Source organism: Pagrus pagrus (assembly GCF_965226575.1).
Source record: "Pagrus pagrus genome assembly, chromosome: 5".
Classification (NCBI taxonomy): Eukaryota; Metazoa; Chordata; class Actinopteri; order Spariformes; family Sparidae; genus Pagrus; species Pagrus pagrus.
Genome location: NC_140189.1, coordinates 31,448,383 through 31,465,489, shown reverse-complemented (window position 1 = coordinate 31,465,489; position 17,107 = coordinate 31,448,383). Strand labels below are relative to the sequence as shown.

The following is a 17,107-nucleotide window of genomic DNA, read 5'->3' as shown; positions in this document are numbered from 1 at the left end:
GTAATCCTCAGTACCAGATCTACTAAAATCAACTAACAAACACTTGTTGAGCAGCTTTAACGCAGCCGGGGAGGAACTGATGTTTCTGTTTTCAGCGCAGTCAAATAAACTTGCTGGTTTTACAAAGAAGTCAATAATTATTTCAAGCAAAGAGCGACTGACGTGTCTGTTTGTGTTTGATCCTTCTTGTTCCATCACTGCAACATTCAAAACTGATCTGCACTCAATAAACAGGCTGTTTTTCTTGTTTTGATCTGCAGCTGCACTGTGTGTGGGAATGTAGAAGTTATTACTCTCGCGTGCTTCGTCGCTCCATTTAACACATTTATTTAACACGCTCTGTCTGCGGCCTGCGATCACTATTTATTTATAACCCGTATCAAAGCGGGAGGTTTCGCTGGGACAGAAACCAAACGTGACCAAACTTTACCTGCTGGATTAAAAACTGAACAACCCTGATACTGAAAAAAAGTCGTGACGGGCCAAGAAAAGTTGTGCAACACCTCCACAGGTGACAGTGACGTGACCGGGTATGAAAGGAGCATCCTCGAAGGGCTCAGTCGTTCACAGGCAGGGATGGGGCGAGGCTCAACACTTTGTGAAGCACATGATCGCATAGAGGAGATCACTAAGTTGTTTTGCCTTTCGAAAAATCGTAAAGTCTTAAGAATAATCCCTTTAATGTGCCCCTGATCTCACCTCCACACTGACTTACTACAATGAGAGCTGTAAGAAGTATTAAGTAACACTAAAGTAGAAGCCTTCAGCATGAGGCAGTAATAACAAAGACTCCTGCCTTCATAGATCACTTGGACGAGAAGCTGGAAACTTCTTTCCACTCCTGGCAGAGACATTAAAGTTTTTTAACCATCCCAAAGATTTAGGAAACACCGTGAAAAACGTGTTCACAACTTGTGTTTTCCTTTTATAAGCGGAACGAGGAATGCGAGAACTGACAGCCGCGAGTGCAAACAAGAAGTTAACGCTGGAGTCTGTCAAATTACCGATCGTGGAAATTGTATTTTAATGAGTGAAAACAGACGCCGAACATCTTCAGACCGGACGGTTTCATGAGACGTTGATTGCCAGAGTCTCCCTCGCGGTCAGATAAGTGGGGAACAGAACGGCCCTTTGTTGAGATTCGGCCGTACCTGTTGCTGCAACCTAAACCTCTATTTCTGGGGCGAGTTGTTTTTAACACTGTGACCATGCCATGCTCATTGAACACTGACAATGACTGATCTCAGCGCTGCATTCCTGCTGTGAAGTCTGGCGCAAGAATGAGCGACAGGTAGGGAGCTGCCGTGCAGGCCCGGCCGCTCCGGTTTCCTTTTTGTTCGAGCGACGACGAGGCTTCTTTCAGATCCGCACGCTTTCTGTTGTTTCTGTTCTTAAGAGACTTTTTCTTTGCATTCACCAGCGAACAGAAGATACTGAGAGACAACTTCTTTATTTGATGTAAATGAGGGAATCAATGTGACAACCCTGCTCTGGCTATAGTGCCTGTACAACATCTTATAAAAGTCCACGTTCCTCCAGAATAAAATGTCCTTTATGTGTCAGGTCCGTCTCCTTTCTCAGAGGTTTCCTTGCGATTGTCAAAAAACAAGATATTTCCCTGGTTTTCCAACGTCTATTTCTAGTCATGTAACAAGTCTCAGAGTGACAGTGTCGGGCCGTCTACAGTATTTCTGGGTGTGTGATAAATTGGCAAGAAAACAGCATGTATAAAAAAATCAAATGTCGCCCAGTGAGGTCCGTTTACAATGTAAGACAAAGTGCACAATGTTCAGATGTTCCTGCCTCTGTTGGTGTGTCCTGTGATGCAGAGGGGGAAACGCCTCAGGCCACGTCGCTCCACCGCAGCAGCTTTGTTGTACTTTATCCCTCGTCCTCCTGTCGCGCTCTCTGTGTCCACTGAGCCGGCCCGGGCCCTCCACCCAAACACCACCAGCTGTGTTGCAGTGTATTTGTCCTCACGGCCTCTGAAAACCTTGTAATCCTTCTCTTTTAGCTCTGTCAGCTCTGTCCGAAGTCGGCGAATCCCTTCGCCGCCGTGAAGGCGTCGGGCTGCAGGGGGAAGAAGTACTGCTGCGGCAGGAGGAACCCGGCGCTCTGAGAGGCCATGGAGGGCTGGTGGAGCTGTAGCTGGGTGTGGGTGTGGGTGTGGGTGGAGGGGTGTTGCATGCCTCCTGACATAGGTGGGGAGGTATAGGGGGGAGGGGGAGGGGGAGGAAGAGTCTGAGGGGTCTGTGTGGGGGTGGAGGCCGACGAGGAGATGGTGGCGGACACCAGGCAGCCGTGCTGCTGCTGCTGCCCCTGACCTCCGAGGGAGAACCTCCGCATGGAGCTGCCGCCTCCGGCCGAGCTGGAGCTGGTGGTGGCCGTGCTGGACTGTCGCGACGGGGCGCGGAGGCTCGGGGGGGCGGTGGTGAGGATCATGGGGATGGTCTCGCCCTGGCAGCTGCGCAGGGAGAAGCGAATCGGCTGCTGGGTCGGCTGCTTGGGCCGCAGGCAGGTGCAGCAGTAGACGGCCACCAGAGAGCCGACGATGACGAAGGCGACGAAGATGCTTCCCACCATCAGGAAGGGAACGTAGACGGGCTCTGAGGGGAGACGAGGCACAGGCAGGACAGGTTACATAAAAGAGACTCGTTGTCATTTCTTTGACCCTTGAGACACAAAAATAAAACTGAACAGCTGAAAACTGAAATACATCAAGACTTTAACACTTTTATTGAGCCTTTACGAGCACTAAACATGAGTTAAACACAGTGTAATGTGTTGTAAGCAGATGTAATCGACAGTATGTGTCAACAACAACAGCAACAACAACTGTGTTTCACTTTATTCTCAGATTCCAGCTTCTGAAATGTGAATATTTTCTGGTGTCTTTGCTCCTTCATGGCAGCTCAGTGAGCATGTCGGGCTTTGAAACACTTTTATAAACCAAATTAATCAGTTAATTGGGAAAATAAATGCTGTTGGTCAGTTGCAGCCTACTGCTGAGTAAAGTTATTGATAGACACATTAATAAACACGTCACTACACAGACTTTCATCGAACCACATGTTTACGCAGCGCTGATGAATCCTGAATGTGGTTCGAGGTTGAACCTTGTTGGTACGGCCGTTAACGACGACACTAAGCGACATTTAATCGGGTCGTTTCTTTTAAATCCTTCGTGGAATAAACTTCTGAACAGACACATTCCTGCTGGGAAAACACAAACAGCTCAGGTTTCACTGCATGAAGCCCACTCGCACTTCGGGGAGGAAATCAGCCGGTGTTTATTTATTTTGAGAGGGAAAAAAATTAGGAAATTGCGAAGCACACAGTCACATTCAGTGAGAGCGCCGCGGCTTCGCTTATCAGCTCGGGGGAAATTGAAAGAAAACTGATGAGAGCCGCAGAGTTAAAGGGACAAACAGGGTTAAATGTCTGAGTGTTGTGGAGACTTGTTGAGCTGAATGAGTTTTTATATTTGGGTGAACAAGACGCCTGCTTGTGTGAAACATTCCTGCATTGTGATCCAGTAATTTTACTACTAATTTCTGCTTAAAGACGAATAAAGAGTCACTTTTAAGAGCATTAAAAACTTTCCTAGTTTTTCTTTCTGTGCTGACAGAAGTCTGGAGTGAGCCAGGGTCAACTGAAGCCACAGCAGCTGGAAACTGGACACTTTGGTTGATTAACGCTGGAAACACTTTCTAAATTAACAATTATTCACCTAAATTCACTGAATATAAAAAGGAAGAACACTTTCAGATCTTATTCTTCTGATAAAAGTGTCATTTTCAACACTTCGGTGTCAGATTCAGGTTTTTCCTGCAACTTTTTGAACATTATAACACACGTTAGTATTTTGTCCTTTCAGGAGACATTTATTAGTGTTTAGTTCGAGTAGATGCATCAAATGTGGGGTTTCATTTCTCATAATGTGCTGGTTGCAAACTGTCCTTGAGCAAGGCACTGAAACCTGCTCTTTTCTTTGACCTCTGACCTGCACAGTCACACTAAACAGGCTACAAATGAGACAATGACAATTAATGACACTGGAGTTAAACACAGATCATTTAAGAGTTAAATTCACTGTGTTTCTGTTGTTTATCAGCCTTCAGCGCTGAACTAGTATCAGTATATATATATATATATATGTTTGTTAATGTGAACACCTGAGGAAGGCACACACGCTTAAAAACAACTCAACTTACGCGCTGCAAACTCCGTGTTGTCCACCTCCCGGTCGTTGGTGCAGCTGCCCTGGTCCAGCCGTGCGTCCGCGGCCGCGCAGCAGTAGCGCAGCGAGCAGGAGCCGCAGCACACGGTGGCGTCCATGGTGTCCAAGTCCTCCGGACACTGGAAGCCCTCATGATAGTTCCCATTAGAGTCCAGCCAGCCGTGGCAGTACTCCCCCTGCGCGTCCGATATCCGCAGATTCCAGGTCAGATATCCGAGCAGCAGGCAGTTCAGCAGGCGCACCATCCCGGCGTGGAGCCGCTGGGGGGGCTCCCGGTTCCCTGCGTCCTTGCGGGGCTTCAGGAGTGAGTCGGTCCCGGTTAGAGGCTCTTCATTGAGGGTAACTTACTGACTGAGTGACTGGAGCCAAAGTTCTCCATCATCCGCGCCGCCTCGAGCCAAAAGTTACCAAATTGGACCAAAATCCTGAATTAAATCTTCTTTCAACTTCTCCTCCAGACACGTGAGAGTCAGACACTCGGCTCTGGTTCCGCTCCCTCCCGGTCCAGCTGCTCCGGAGCTCGCGTGTCGGTGTCGGGGCAGAAGTTGTGCGCCCCGCGAGCCCACGACTCGCTGCTTTTGTGACTCGGGTTCAGATGCGCGCACGTAACCCCCCCCCCCCCCTTCATTACATCCGGACGTGCGCGTTCACGAGGCGTGGCGGCCTCAGCAGTGGTGGTCAAACAACATGCACACTTTATCTTAATTAGGTTATTGTGCACGAGGAGCCCACCTTCACTTCAGTAGCCTCTGGTGGGGTGTTTTTATACATAAGCTACTTGGCCAGGTGACGTTAGCCTAGCCTGCTACGTAGCCTTTTCTGTCAAGCAAATAAAACCAAAGTAAACAAAATTATTATCTTGTAATATTTTAATTTGTTGTGGTCAGTGACGGCACTGTTCAGTAACAGTTACTCAGTTTAATTCATACTTTAGAGGATAAACTGTAGCGGAATGAGCTAAATTAGCAGCGTTTAAATACCAGATATTACTGTGAACGTGTCTTTGCAGTCAGACTCTTTTCTACTTGTGCTGAGGTTAAACTACATTTTAACATTAAAACTTTTTATTTGAGTCTTTCTGTTAGCCTGCCAGCTAACTCCGGCTCATTTATGTCAGTTATTCTCTTTCCTGTTGGAAAGAGCTTATAGTTGCTAACAAACCGGCTGAACAAAATATATTGTGACGTTAATTCTCACTTTTTGTGCTCAATGTTCAGCAAGTTACTCACTTTAATGTATGAAAATAGATTTAATCTCGAACTAATCGAAGGAGAGGAAGTAATCAGGCTAAACCTCTGCAGAAATGACAATTTACAGGTTTTTGTGTGCCTATTAATCACATTAACATAAAGTCTTTATACAGGTGAGTCCACTCTGTCATGTTCAGCTCATACATGCATGTGGAGTTGTGTGTCTTGCTGGCATCCTGTGATAAAGCACAGGGGCAACATGTCTTATAATCAGCAGCAGGTCTTTTCTTCCCTCCATCTTTTAACCCTCCTGGTTGTAACCTACTGATGTGGCGCCCCCACGTGGTGGTGCAAACTTTCATCCCTGCTGGCTGCAGAGCGAGCTGAACTGAGGCTTCACACATGAAGGCAAGTTCATTTAATTTCATCAGGATGTGGAGAGTTTTCTTCTTCTTCTTCTTTAAACTGCTTGAACAAAGTGAATATGGATCAGAGGAATGAAACCTTCAAAGTGAATCAGGAGTAAAAATGCTGTGAGATTATATTTAGTTTATTCAGTTTGATTAATTCAACATTTAGAGAGAAAGCAGAAATAAACAACATGTATGAAGTGTTGTCCCGGGCTGGGTGTCTCTGGGTCTCTCTGGGTGTCTCTGGGTGTCTCTCTGGGTGTCTCTGGGTTTCTGGGTGTCTCTGGATGTCTCTGGGTGTCTCTGGATGTCTCTGGGTCTCTCTGGTCTCTCTGGATGTCTCTGGGTGTCTCTGGTGTCTCTGGGTGTCTCTGGATGTCTCTGGGTGTCTCTGGGTGTCTCTCTGGGTGTCTCTGGTGTCTCTGGTGTCTCTCTGGGTGTCTCTCTGGGTGTCTCTGGTGTCTCTCTGGGTGTCTCTCTGGTGTCTCTGGGTGTCTCTCTGGGTGTCTCTGGGTCTCTCTGGGTGTCTCTCTGGGTGTCTCTGGATGTCTCTGGGTGTCTCTGGATGTCTCTGGGTGTCTCTGGTGTCTCTCTGGGTGTCTCTGGATGTCTCTGGGTGTCTCTGGTGTCTCTGGGTGTTTCTGGGTGTCTCTCTGGGTGTCTCTGGTGTCTCTGGGTGTCTCTGGATGTCTCTGGATGTCTCTGGGTGTCTCTCTGGGTTTCTGGGTGTGCGCAGCCTTTTTCTTTCATTCTCGCTCATGTTGCTCTGTTGACGCTTTGAGCTCAGTAGCAAAATGGCCTCTGCCTTTTCATTTGCCGGATTTCTCTCTGCGTTTTTTTTTTTTTTTTCTTTTTCTTTTTTCCATTTTCAGATTGTACTACAGCTACAGCGCCCCGTTGTTCTCTGTGTGGATGGTGGCTACAAAGGAGGCAGGCAGCGGCGCACAAGTCCCGCCTGTATCCCCCTCTGGAAGCGTCTCAGTGTCGGCGCTCCCGACTGGGGATTGGAGCGGCGGCTTGTCAGTAAATTAGCCCACCCTTCATCAGTGTGTATGAGGGGAAACCGAGCCAGACAGTGACGGATCTGATCCCCCTCCAGTCATCAGCTGCTCTGTCACACCAGCACGCCACACTAAGTACCGACCCGGAGCCAACGCGTCCATCCATCCATCCATCCACCCACCCACCCAGCCGCCCGCCCGCCGCGCTGTGACACCTGGCAGGGATGGAGGGAGAGATGCAGCCCGCGGATGAAGGGCCGTGCGCCCCGAAGATGTGCCGACAACAACGGGGTCCGTACAGCACCCTGAAAACCTTCCAGAGCAAGCGCTCGGCGGGCAAGTCGCGCTTTGACAGGTCCGCTGTGGTCGAGGTGCCGCTGTTTGGAGACGGGCATCACTTCACGTTTCACCCGGAGCAGCCTCATCATTTCCAGCCGCACCATCACCATCACCAACACCACCACCAGCAGCAGCAGCGTCTGCAGCAGCTCCACCAAACCAGCGTCGCTATCAGCAGCAGCAGCAGCCAGCAGCATCACCAGACGCCTCAGCAGCAGCAGCAGCAGCAGCAGCAGCAGCAGCAGCATCGCTTCCCCTGTGAGAACAGGCCCAGCAGCAGGGTCCCGACATCCACCTCAGCGCCGGCGGGCAGCGCGGCGGCGGCGGCAGCCTCTCCTGGTGCCCAGCAGCGGCGCGGCAGCAGGTTCTCCCCGGACTGCAGCTACAGTATCAGCTCAGGTGGGTCTCAAACTTGTTCAGAGTGAGTGATGACAGTGACTCCTCACATGTCACATTTTAGATTTTACTCCACAGAATCAATTAACTTGAATACAAGAGGGGGAAATAAAAAAAAACAGCAGCCCTCCTGTCTTTTGTTTGCTCCTCATGTTTTTGTTCCTCTGGTTCCTCCTGTCAGCAGTGATTGATCTGCTGCTGTAATGAGAGCAGTCATGATTGAATCTCCAGTGTGCATGTGCTAAAAATTACATGGGGTAATTGTGTGTCCATGTGTGCCTGTGTGTGTGTTTACTATGTGTGTGTGTGTTGAGAAGGGCCCTCACAGTCTCCGGCTGTAACACATTGTTCACTGCTCATTTTTCTCCTCAGCTGCTGTTCATTAGAGGCTGTGCAGGCTTCAGGAAGAAATGTGTTCCCCGTGTGGAGGGCGGGTCCATGGGAGCCAACATTAAGATGAAAGCTGTACGAACCCAAACCAGGCAGTTATGAAATTAAACATCAGACGTCTCATCTTCTAATCGGATATTAATCTCGTTACCGCCGCCTGCAGCAGAGGCTCAGTCTTGCTGCTGGTTATTGTTGCTTTTCATACAATCAGGAGCTCAGGTTGAACTCACCTGCGTGAGAAGTATCCAAAAATAGGCGTTCGCATCAAATCTTTAACCCACTTTGATCTGTGAGTCTTTTTTTAACAGTGAAGCACAGGTTTCAGAGACGTTTGCGTCCTCTCTGGCGTGCATGTGGTCCTGATTTCACTAATGAAATAATCACACAAAATTATACATTCCCCCTCGCTCCAGTGAATCTTCACATATTACTCAAGATGTGTCATCGGATCGCTGCCAAACGTGCCGTGCATTCTCACCGATAATGACACATCAAAGTGCTTTTATCTGCGCGATGGGGCGCAACTTAATGTCCCTCTGATGGCTGGAGAAAATGTCCTTCTCACGAGGAGAGGACCCCAGGACTCAGCAATCAGTTCAGCACACAATAACTACAAATTACATCGAGAAGCCTTTTCCCAAAGACTTGTGATTAAAATAAATGGGGCTCATAAATTTGCCTCTGCCGAGCGTGTTGTTTTTTAATGAAATTTTATGAGGCTCTCAGCTCGCGGTGCCTCAGAACTGGTGAGAGAGGAGAAGAGGGGGGACTGGTGGAGGTGGAGGAGGTGGAGGAGGAGGAGGTGGTGGGTGAAGGCGAATGATATCAGCTACATCTCGACGGGTAAACAGAGACAGCACGCATATTAATAAATGCGACACATCTGCGCCAGGCTGATAGACACGTCTGAGCGAGTGGCAACGCAGCAGTGGCCGCCCAGAACTCATTTTGTCTGTGTTGGTGTGTGTGTGTGTGTGTGTGTGTGTGTGTGAGGCCAGTGGTAATCATTACATGGAGGTATGTGTGAGATCATCTCATTGAGACGTGCCCAGACTACCAGGGGAAACTACACACTCACGCTGGACAACATACATCTGTGCTGATCTGCTCTGCTCGGCCGCGTTCGGTCACAGCAGATTTCTGTGACTTTAGAGTTTATTGACGTCCGAATAAATCAACATAATCAAGCTGACATTTCTGTAAACGGAGGAGCCCGACTGTATGTTACTGTCATGAAAAAGCTTCGCCGCAATAAGACTCGGCGACAAAAAGCGGGAAGGAAGAAACACAGAATCACTCACATTGTTTCCGTTGCTGTAGGAAACTTTGCGACGTAAGAGCGACATCGTTCAAGTGCTGCACTTTTGATGTAGTTTCACTGCGTTTAAACTCAATAAAGAGTTTTTAACTTGTTATGAAACTGTCTCAATTTAATACCGATGCCTCTATTTGACCTACATAAGCAAACCAGACCAGCAGCTATCAGATCGGCTATTTCTGTGCGGTTATTATGGTTCTTCTTAATGCCCGTCACCAGATTTCGACATATCCGGGTCGGATGAGTCAAGAAAATGGAGAGCTGAGGATGAATTGAGGCTCACATCTCACAGCAGCTCCAAACTTCTCACACAGTTTAATTAAACAAGTTTGAAAGTGTGAATACAGATTTATGTTGCACAGCCCCTTCAGATTCATCTTCTGACCACATGAGTGACTGCTTATACATTAAAGGAAGAAAGAAATTCAAACCTAGAAATATTTATCTCATGATATCTTTCCATAAGTGAGTAAACAAAGAAAGATAAGGTCCCAGGACACTGTTTGAAGCTAGAAAGGTGGCATTTTTTAAAACTAATTACTAATTAACTGAAAGGATCTGAGTTCTTGTTCCATTACTCTTGTTTTAGAGCAAAGACTGATGTATTTTAAACAAAAAGCACATTAAGCTTTTGACTTTGTCACAAAGTTTGCTGATGAAGAGCCTGTGACGCGGTCAAAAGCTCCAGAACAGCCACCAAATGGATCTTGAGGCACTGACTATTGTCTCTAAGGCCACTGACCTGTTGATTTTTCCTCCCTCTGCTGCAGAGAATCGTCTCATCCTGGATGCCTTTGCCCAGCAGTGCAGCCGAGTCCTCAGCCTCCTCAACAACGGCCGCCTTCTGGATTCCTCCTCCTCTTCCTCCTTCACCTCTAACATCAAGCTGGAGGACGGGCCGGGGGAGATACAGGGGCTTCACTGCTCCTCACTGGGGAAGTCCAAACCTGAAGAGAGCTCTTCCACCACGGACCCAGAAGACGACGCCCAACAAAGCCATTTGAACCAACAACAGACCTCTGCCGTTCTCCGCATCTTCACGGACTCCCTACAGAACTATTTGCTCTCAGGGCCTCAGCAGCAGCAGCAGCAGCATCTGGCTGCGGGTCTGGAGGACGAGCAGTGTCCGTCGGCCGAGCCAGGATCAGGGGTGTCTCCTCCGAGTCACAACCTGGGGGGCTGGGGCTCGCCGACTCCGTCAGAGTCGTACGGCCACCCGTCGTCCACGCTGCCCGAGGAGGACGAGGAGGAGGAGAACTGCTGCCCACGCTGCCTGGAGTTGGAGCAGGAGGTGCTGTCTCTGCAGCAGGAGAACGAGGAGCTCCGCAACAAGCTGGAGAACATCCCAGGTGTGGTAACGACAGACGGGACTTCACGGGGGATCGGTTGTTATAATTCACACGTGAGATGATACAGATGGAAGACAGAAAGGTGTTGTTTCTCCACGAGAAGAGTTTCAGTGCTCAAAGTCTTTTATGCGTACCTTTACTCAGAGTCTTTTCAAGGTGCGGCTCGTTTAAATACTTCATATACTGTTGAATAGTTAAATCCAGGGCTGTTACTTGAGACTCCGGTTGCTAAAATGAGGACTTGCAACTCAACCTGAACTCGCCTGCTGTGAGACTTGGCATGAATATTGAAAAATGCGCCATTGTTCGTAGTTCTTGCTTCTGAAACTCTGCCGAGCCATCATGAATAATAGATAACGTAACCAGGACGTGCGTGAAAACATCTCAATAACCTAAATTCAGATGAGAGAAATTAGCCTTTTATTATTAAATGAATTAGTCGGCTCATAGTTAACTTTCCACTGCGGCGTGTCGCCTGTTTTCCTTCCTGCAGCCTCGCGAATGAATCAGTTGCATAAATAATTTATTTATGTGCTAGTTCCTGCTTCAGCTTTCTATTTTAGTCTATTGAATCAATAATTAGAAATAATCCTTATGACTCTCTCCTGTTTTAAACAAGACATTGGAGGGGAAGCCGCCTGTGTGAGGAGTTTATGATAAAATATATGATAACTTTTTTTGGGAAAGCACCTGCAGCTTCATGATAAATTATATTAACCACTAAAAAGACAGATTCAAGTTGGAGAAATGCGCCTGACAGTCAGATCTTTGATAACTAAATGTCCGATCTTGTCGCTGATGGTCTCATGCAGGTTGTATAGAAGCATCAGATCTGTGAGTCTGAGTCTGATGTTACGTTCTGTCCTCCTGTAAATCTTTAATCTTCTCACATATCCAGCACCGGCAGCGCTCCACATTACTCTGTCAGGATATTAATTAAGTTAAGCAAGCGAAGCTTCACTTCCAGTAATGCTTGATTTTTTTTTACTGGCAGCGTGAAGTCTGATTCATCATGAACTTCACAGCATCGTCACTACAGCAACACACAGGATGAACACTGATCCTGGTTTTATTGTTTTGTAAAGTATAGAAACACAACAATGATCCAAACAAACTCATCAGATGCTTGTTGCACAGTTGAACCTTCAGTTTGAGTGTTTGTCCTTGAACTGTTTCAAGGACAGCATAGTTGTGATGCTTTGATTCATTATTTATAACTGGATGTTTCCATTTTTAAAAAAAGTACTTTTTGAGATGTTGTCCATCGTGTGATTTGGGTTCAGGGCTGCACAACTGATTATAATAATGCTGCATAAATGCTACAAATCTCAGTGGAGTATTGCACCTGATGATGCACGTGACCTCGTATTCATACTTTACTATTCATGAATGAAAACCATCGTCCATGCAGCCCGTCGTCGTTACACCACAGTAACTCTGGTGAGGTTTTAGTGTGTCATCAGTTTCAGAGAGCTGCACACACTCACTGAATCTAAATCCATCACCGTTTGGGGCAACAGTCTTAATAGCATCTATTTTTGTTAACTTCCTGCTCTCCCCAAAGCTTTCGGAGCTCCCCGCTGTCACCTTAACCCAATTCTCACTAAAACTGCTCTTTTTAAACACACTGAACATTACTAGACTTAAAAATCTAAACCATCTTTTTACGGAGGAAAGAAAATATGTGATCCGACGCCAGACGAGTCGTCTCTTTGCTCGCGGGGATGTTTTGACGGTGCGTTTGTGTACCTCACGTCAGCTTGTGTTTGTGGTTTTCTTACGCAGCTCCCTGTCAAAATGTTCTCGACTACTTCAAGACTGTTCTTGAGTTTCACAACCAGCTGGTCCAGCCGATGCCGGAGGAGCAGCTCACCGAGGTGAGGAAGCAGGCTCCTGTGCATTAATGCACAGCTATTTAAAGCTCGTGTCACCGGTAGCACGTGTTAATAAAGTCTTTGGTGTGTTAATTGTATAATCGAGTGGTGTGAAAATATGGGATTTTAAAGTAAACTCTGTCTCTACAGGAAGAAGAGCGGCAAACAGTGTTTGAGGTCTGTGTTTTTATTCAAGCCTGTGACAGTTTCTGTTAAACATACAGGATTTTTGTGTTTATCTACAGTTTTTGCCTGTAAAACTAAAATAAACATGGTGGCACATGAGTGAAACTGACATGAAATGATGCTGTACTCTTTGTTAAAATGTGCTACGTCTTAAAAAAGACAAAACTGAAGACAATGTGGGATAAAATAGTCTTGTGAAGCAGTTGAACCACGCTGCAGTAAGCCTCCTCGCATACCTGAACTTCCTGTCGCCCTCCTTCCTCCCTGCAGGGCAGCAAACAGCTCCTGGAGAACTACCCTCTCTTCATCACTAACAAGCAGTGGGACGAAGCTGTCAACTCCTCTAAGAAAGACGGCAGACGGCTGCTGCGCTACCTGATTCGCTACGTCTTCACCACAGATGAGCTCAAGTTCTCCTGTGGTCTGGGCAAAAGGAAGCGTTCAGTCCACTCAGGAGATCCAGGCCTAGAGAGACGACCGCTCAACCCTGTGAAAGTCAGCTGCCTCAGAGGTACAGAGCCGGCCGGGGGAAAGTCTGTGGACTGTTTGCATTGTGTTGTAGTCTGCTCAACACCTGCAGCACATGAAGATCTGGCAGATATCTGTGTATAACATATATATATCAGTCAGTCTAAGATCTTATTGACTGTTACCAGATCATCCGATATCGGAGGTGTTTCATCAGTTTTGCGCTGGTCCATTATAAGTTATTGACACGTGACAGACCTGCCATCAGTTTGTAAGACTGTGTCAGGACTGAACAGTTCTTATCATTGAGTAAGTAGTTGTAGAGCAGGTTTAAAAAAGGCTTTTGAAGCAGACACGTGAAGAAAGATATTAAAAAATACAATTTCACTTTTAAAGACTGTGATGACGGGCTGAACGACGTCAGTGTGTGTGTGTGTGATAAAGATCTCTGAGTTTCCTTCGTACAAAAGGAGGAATAAATATCGTTCCTTTTCTCTTCCTCATCGACTCAGCAACTTTCATACAAACTCTGAACACACACCTATATTTCTTCCATTTCCAGTTTGCCTGTCTCACATTTGTTATTTTTGCTCTGTTTTTGGTCTCCACCACCTCCTGAAGGAAACATTTGTATTCTTTACTGCTAAAATCTTTATTGAGTTCACCACCCTAACCCTTTCCTGCTGGTTGGTGATGAGCAGGTAGTGTACAGTGGGTTTTTCCAAAAACAGCTGCCAGCTGCAGCTAAAAAACGCTGCTATGAGAGCGGTGAGATCGAATCAAAACTCGTCATAACGCTTCATAAAGCCGAGGGAAGTTGGTAGTTTCAGGTGATGATTCTCTGTAGGTTACAAGCGACCTTCACATTGTCACCTTGTCATTTCAAACACTGTTTTACACAGTCTGTGCAAACATACGATTGAACACGTCACCTTTTTGTTGCCAGAGTTTATCCGGATGCACTGTGCCTCAAACCCAGACTGGTGGATGCCCTCAGAGGAGCAGATCAACAAAGTGTTCAGCGACGCGGTCGGTCACGCTCGTCAGGGCCGAGCGGTCGGCACGTTCCTGTGCAGCAGCGGCAGCAGCACCAGCAGCCTCTACATGGACAGCTTCGACCACCTGTCACAGGACGAACTGTATTTGAAAGGCTGCCAGAACGGCCAGTCGGACTGAAGCTGAAGGAGGAGTTAAAAACGACGAATGCCGGAAATGTAGCTGTACAACAACATATCCCAAAACACTGACCTTATCCTGTCACTTTACAGAGTGAAGACAACATTCCAGAAGTTTATCAAACGCGATATAAAAACAGTCTCTCAGAAGCAGGTTCTCTCTTTAGTTTGTAGCTTTCTGTCATTTTTATACTTACAGTTTTGTTTAGTCAGAATTTGACTCTAAACGATGTTTTAAACTAAAATTTGAGTCTTCCATTTGCTACTTTTTCTAGTGTTTTGTTGTTTTAAGAGGTTTTTTTTCACTATCAAACGAATATTTCTGGGTTTGTTTGTTTTTTTTTGTTTGTTTTTGACAATTTACAAGTTTTCCTCGAGGTCATCAGGAAGCTGTTTGCGTTACTGTTGCCCAAGTTAGTGACTTATTATATCCACCCTCGGAAAAAAGTAGCATTTAACGTTTCCGCAAAAATTCTGCGTCATTGGCGAAGCACCTTTACTTGCAGCCCTTCTACAGGAGTGCCTCTGAGAAAGTCATGTTTTGTTACCTGTAGTTTTGCACTTTGCGTCCCTGTTTTGTTCTGACGTGTCGAGTTTTGTTCCCCATAAAAGAAAAAAGTGCATTCAAAAACAAAAAGTCTTTCCAGTGTGCTCAAATGCAGCTTCTCTTGGGTTGAAAGATGTCGTCGAAGCTCGTCCTGTTTCCCTCCAGCTGACAAATGTGTCTCCATAATAATAATAATAACAATAATAATAATAATTTTAACTAAATTTGCTTTCAAGTAAAACTTCCAAACTGTTTTTCTTGCTGTTCACTTGCAGAATTCATGACACGAGGTCTCTAAAGTTTATATTTGTTCCATAAAGAAAATGACGATATGCTAATAATTAAAATGTTTCTTTTTTTATTCTAATGATTGCAGTTTTATGTAAATCGAAGTATTTGCTCTGTCATAGATTATTTTATTCATCCCGACACAAAAAAGTCCAACTGCCGACTTAATTTTAATATATTTTGCATCCAGTTTTTCGGCAGTTAGAGGACTTTAGACTCAGAACGAATGAACGTTATGTCTTTTTTTTGTTTAAAGGAGAAGTTCACCCAAAACATTTTAATTCAGTCATTATGTACTCATCTCTGTACCGACATTTCTGGAGCTTCGCAGAAAAAAAACAGTGTAATCTTGGACTTGGATCACGTCAGACAAGCTGTGTGGATCCATTCAGTGTTTTTCATTCATATGTTTCTTTAGGTTTCAAAACAAGTCCCCATCTACTTCAGTTGTTTAGGTTCGGTTTAGCTGCGGAAATGTTTTGTGGACTTTTGAAACCGACTTTCCATCGTCATGAGAATGAGCAGATTATGACTTAATTTTCTCATTTTTGGGGTGAACTGCTCCTTTAAGGCCACATAATAATGCCTTAAACTTGATTCAAGACCTCCACGTAACGTTTTCACAGAAATAACTCTAAATATCAATTTCTGAATGATTGTCTTTCAACCCAAGTGGATAAAAATCGAGCGCCTCTTTCTCTCCGAAGCTCTTATTTGCACTTTCACGTGTCTCTCTGTGGCCGAACTCGTCCTCCAGCGAGACGTCTTTAAAACAGATTTTAACCATTTTTATTCTTCACCTGCGTATTTATTTGTTTTGGTACTCTGTAGCTTCACTTCCAGACACTGTTTTCTACGTTTTGAATGTACCAGATTTATTAGGGGCCAGTTTGCCACGTCGACAGTGCTGTGTAAATGTGTAATATAAAGTACAGTATTGTGTGAGGTGTCTCTCTCTCTCTTAACAAGCCAAGTAGAAAAGTGCCACAGAAACCTTAACCAGTCGGATTCTGTCGTTGTGTTGCTGTTCTGAATGTGAGCGTTTCTTTGTATTTACCCTCAACATGGCTGTTATCAACACTGTGAAACATCAGTAGGATTTTTACAAATCTGAGAGCTTCTGTTGTTTTTTATTTATAATAAATAAAGTGAAGCACTGAAGCTGAAAACTTACACAGAGGCTTCACTACTGTGGTCTGTCCGTCTGTCTGTCCGTCTGTCAACAATATGTAATTCTTACTAAAGTAGGAAGCATCAGTTTTAACGAGACAAAATTAAAAATGGTGAGATACATTTTGACTTTTTATTTCATAATTTTGACTTTTCACCTAATAAATTTGACTTTAAATCACAATTTTGACTTTTTATTTCATTATTTTCACATTTTATTTAATAATTTTGACTTTTTATTTAATAATTTTGACTTTTTATCTCATAATTTAAATTTTTCATCTAATAAATTTGACTTTAAATCACAATTTTGACTTTTTATTTCATTATTTTGACTTTTTATTTCATTATTTTCACTTCTTATTTAATAATTTTGACTTTTATATCATAAATATGATTTTTAAATCTCATAATTTTGACTTTCATCATGCTTAGCGTTCATCTTTTTTTCCCCTTTAACTTCCAGATGTTCCTGCTTTGACAAGTCAGAACGCTGCTGTGAAAAACACCTGCACAGACTTAAGAGACAGGTGATTAAAAACGAAGCCAGCAGCCGCTTCTACAAATGTTATCAGATCTTTATAAACCTGAATCTCAATCAACCAAATACAGATGAGGTGAGCTTCAGCTGGATCATATTACAGCAGATACCTGAGAGAACAGGTGGAGGTCCATCAGCAGCTCCACCTGCAGTCTGCACTGTGTTTGTGTCACACTGGTCTCTTTTGTCTCGAGTCCTCTCAGGCTGACTCGTCTCTGCTCTCCA

General features: G+C 45.3%; 2 protein-coding genes across 2 annotated transcripts; one reads left to right on the top strand and one right to left on the bottom strand.

The window, feature by feature from the left end:
• Positions 1–1,431: 1,431 nt before the first annotated feature.
• On the bottom strand, positions 1,432–4,779 carry shisa3 (shisa family member 3). The gene is made up of 2 exons (XM_084353739.1): positions 4,215–4,779; positions 1,432–2,606 (listed from the first exon to the last, which is right to left on the bottom strand). The coding sequence occupies exons 1-2, from the start codon at positions 4,483–4,485 to the stop codon at positions 2,020–2,022; spliced, it is 858 nt and encodes a 285-aa protein (XP_084209865.1). The 5' UTR covers positions 4,486–4,779; the 3' UTR covers positions 1,432–2,019.
• Positions 4,780–6,521: 1,742 nt separating this feature from the next.
• bend4 (BEN domain containing 4) lies at positions 6,522–16,454 on the top strand. The gene is made up of 6 exons (XM_084352389.1): positions 6,522–7,579; positions 10,055–10,633; positions 12,419–12,510; positions 12,658–12,684; positions 12,964–13,204; positions 14,108–16,454. The coding sequence occupies exons 1-6, from the start codon at positions 7,066–7,068 to the stop codon at positions 14,335–14,337; spliced, it is 1,683 nt and encodes a 560-aa protein (XP_084208515.1). The 5' UTR covers positions 6,522–7,065; the 3' UTR covers positions 14,338–16,454.
• The last annotated feature ends 653 nt before the right edge of the window (positions 16,455–17,107 follow it).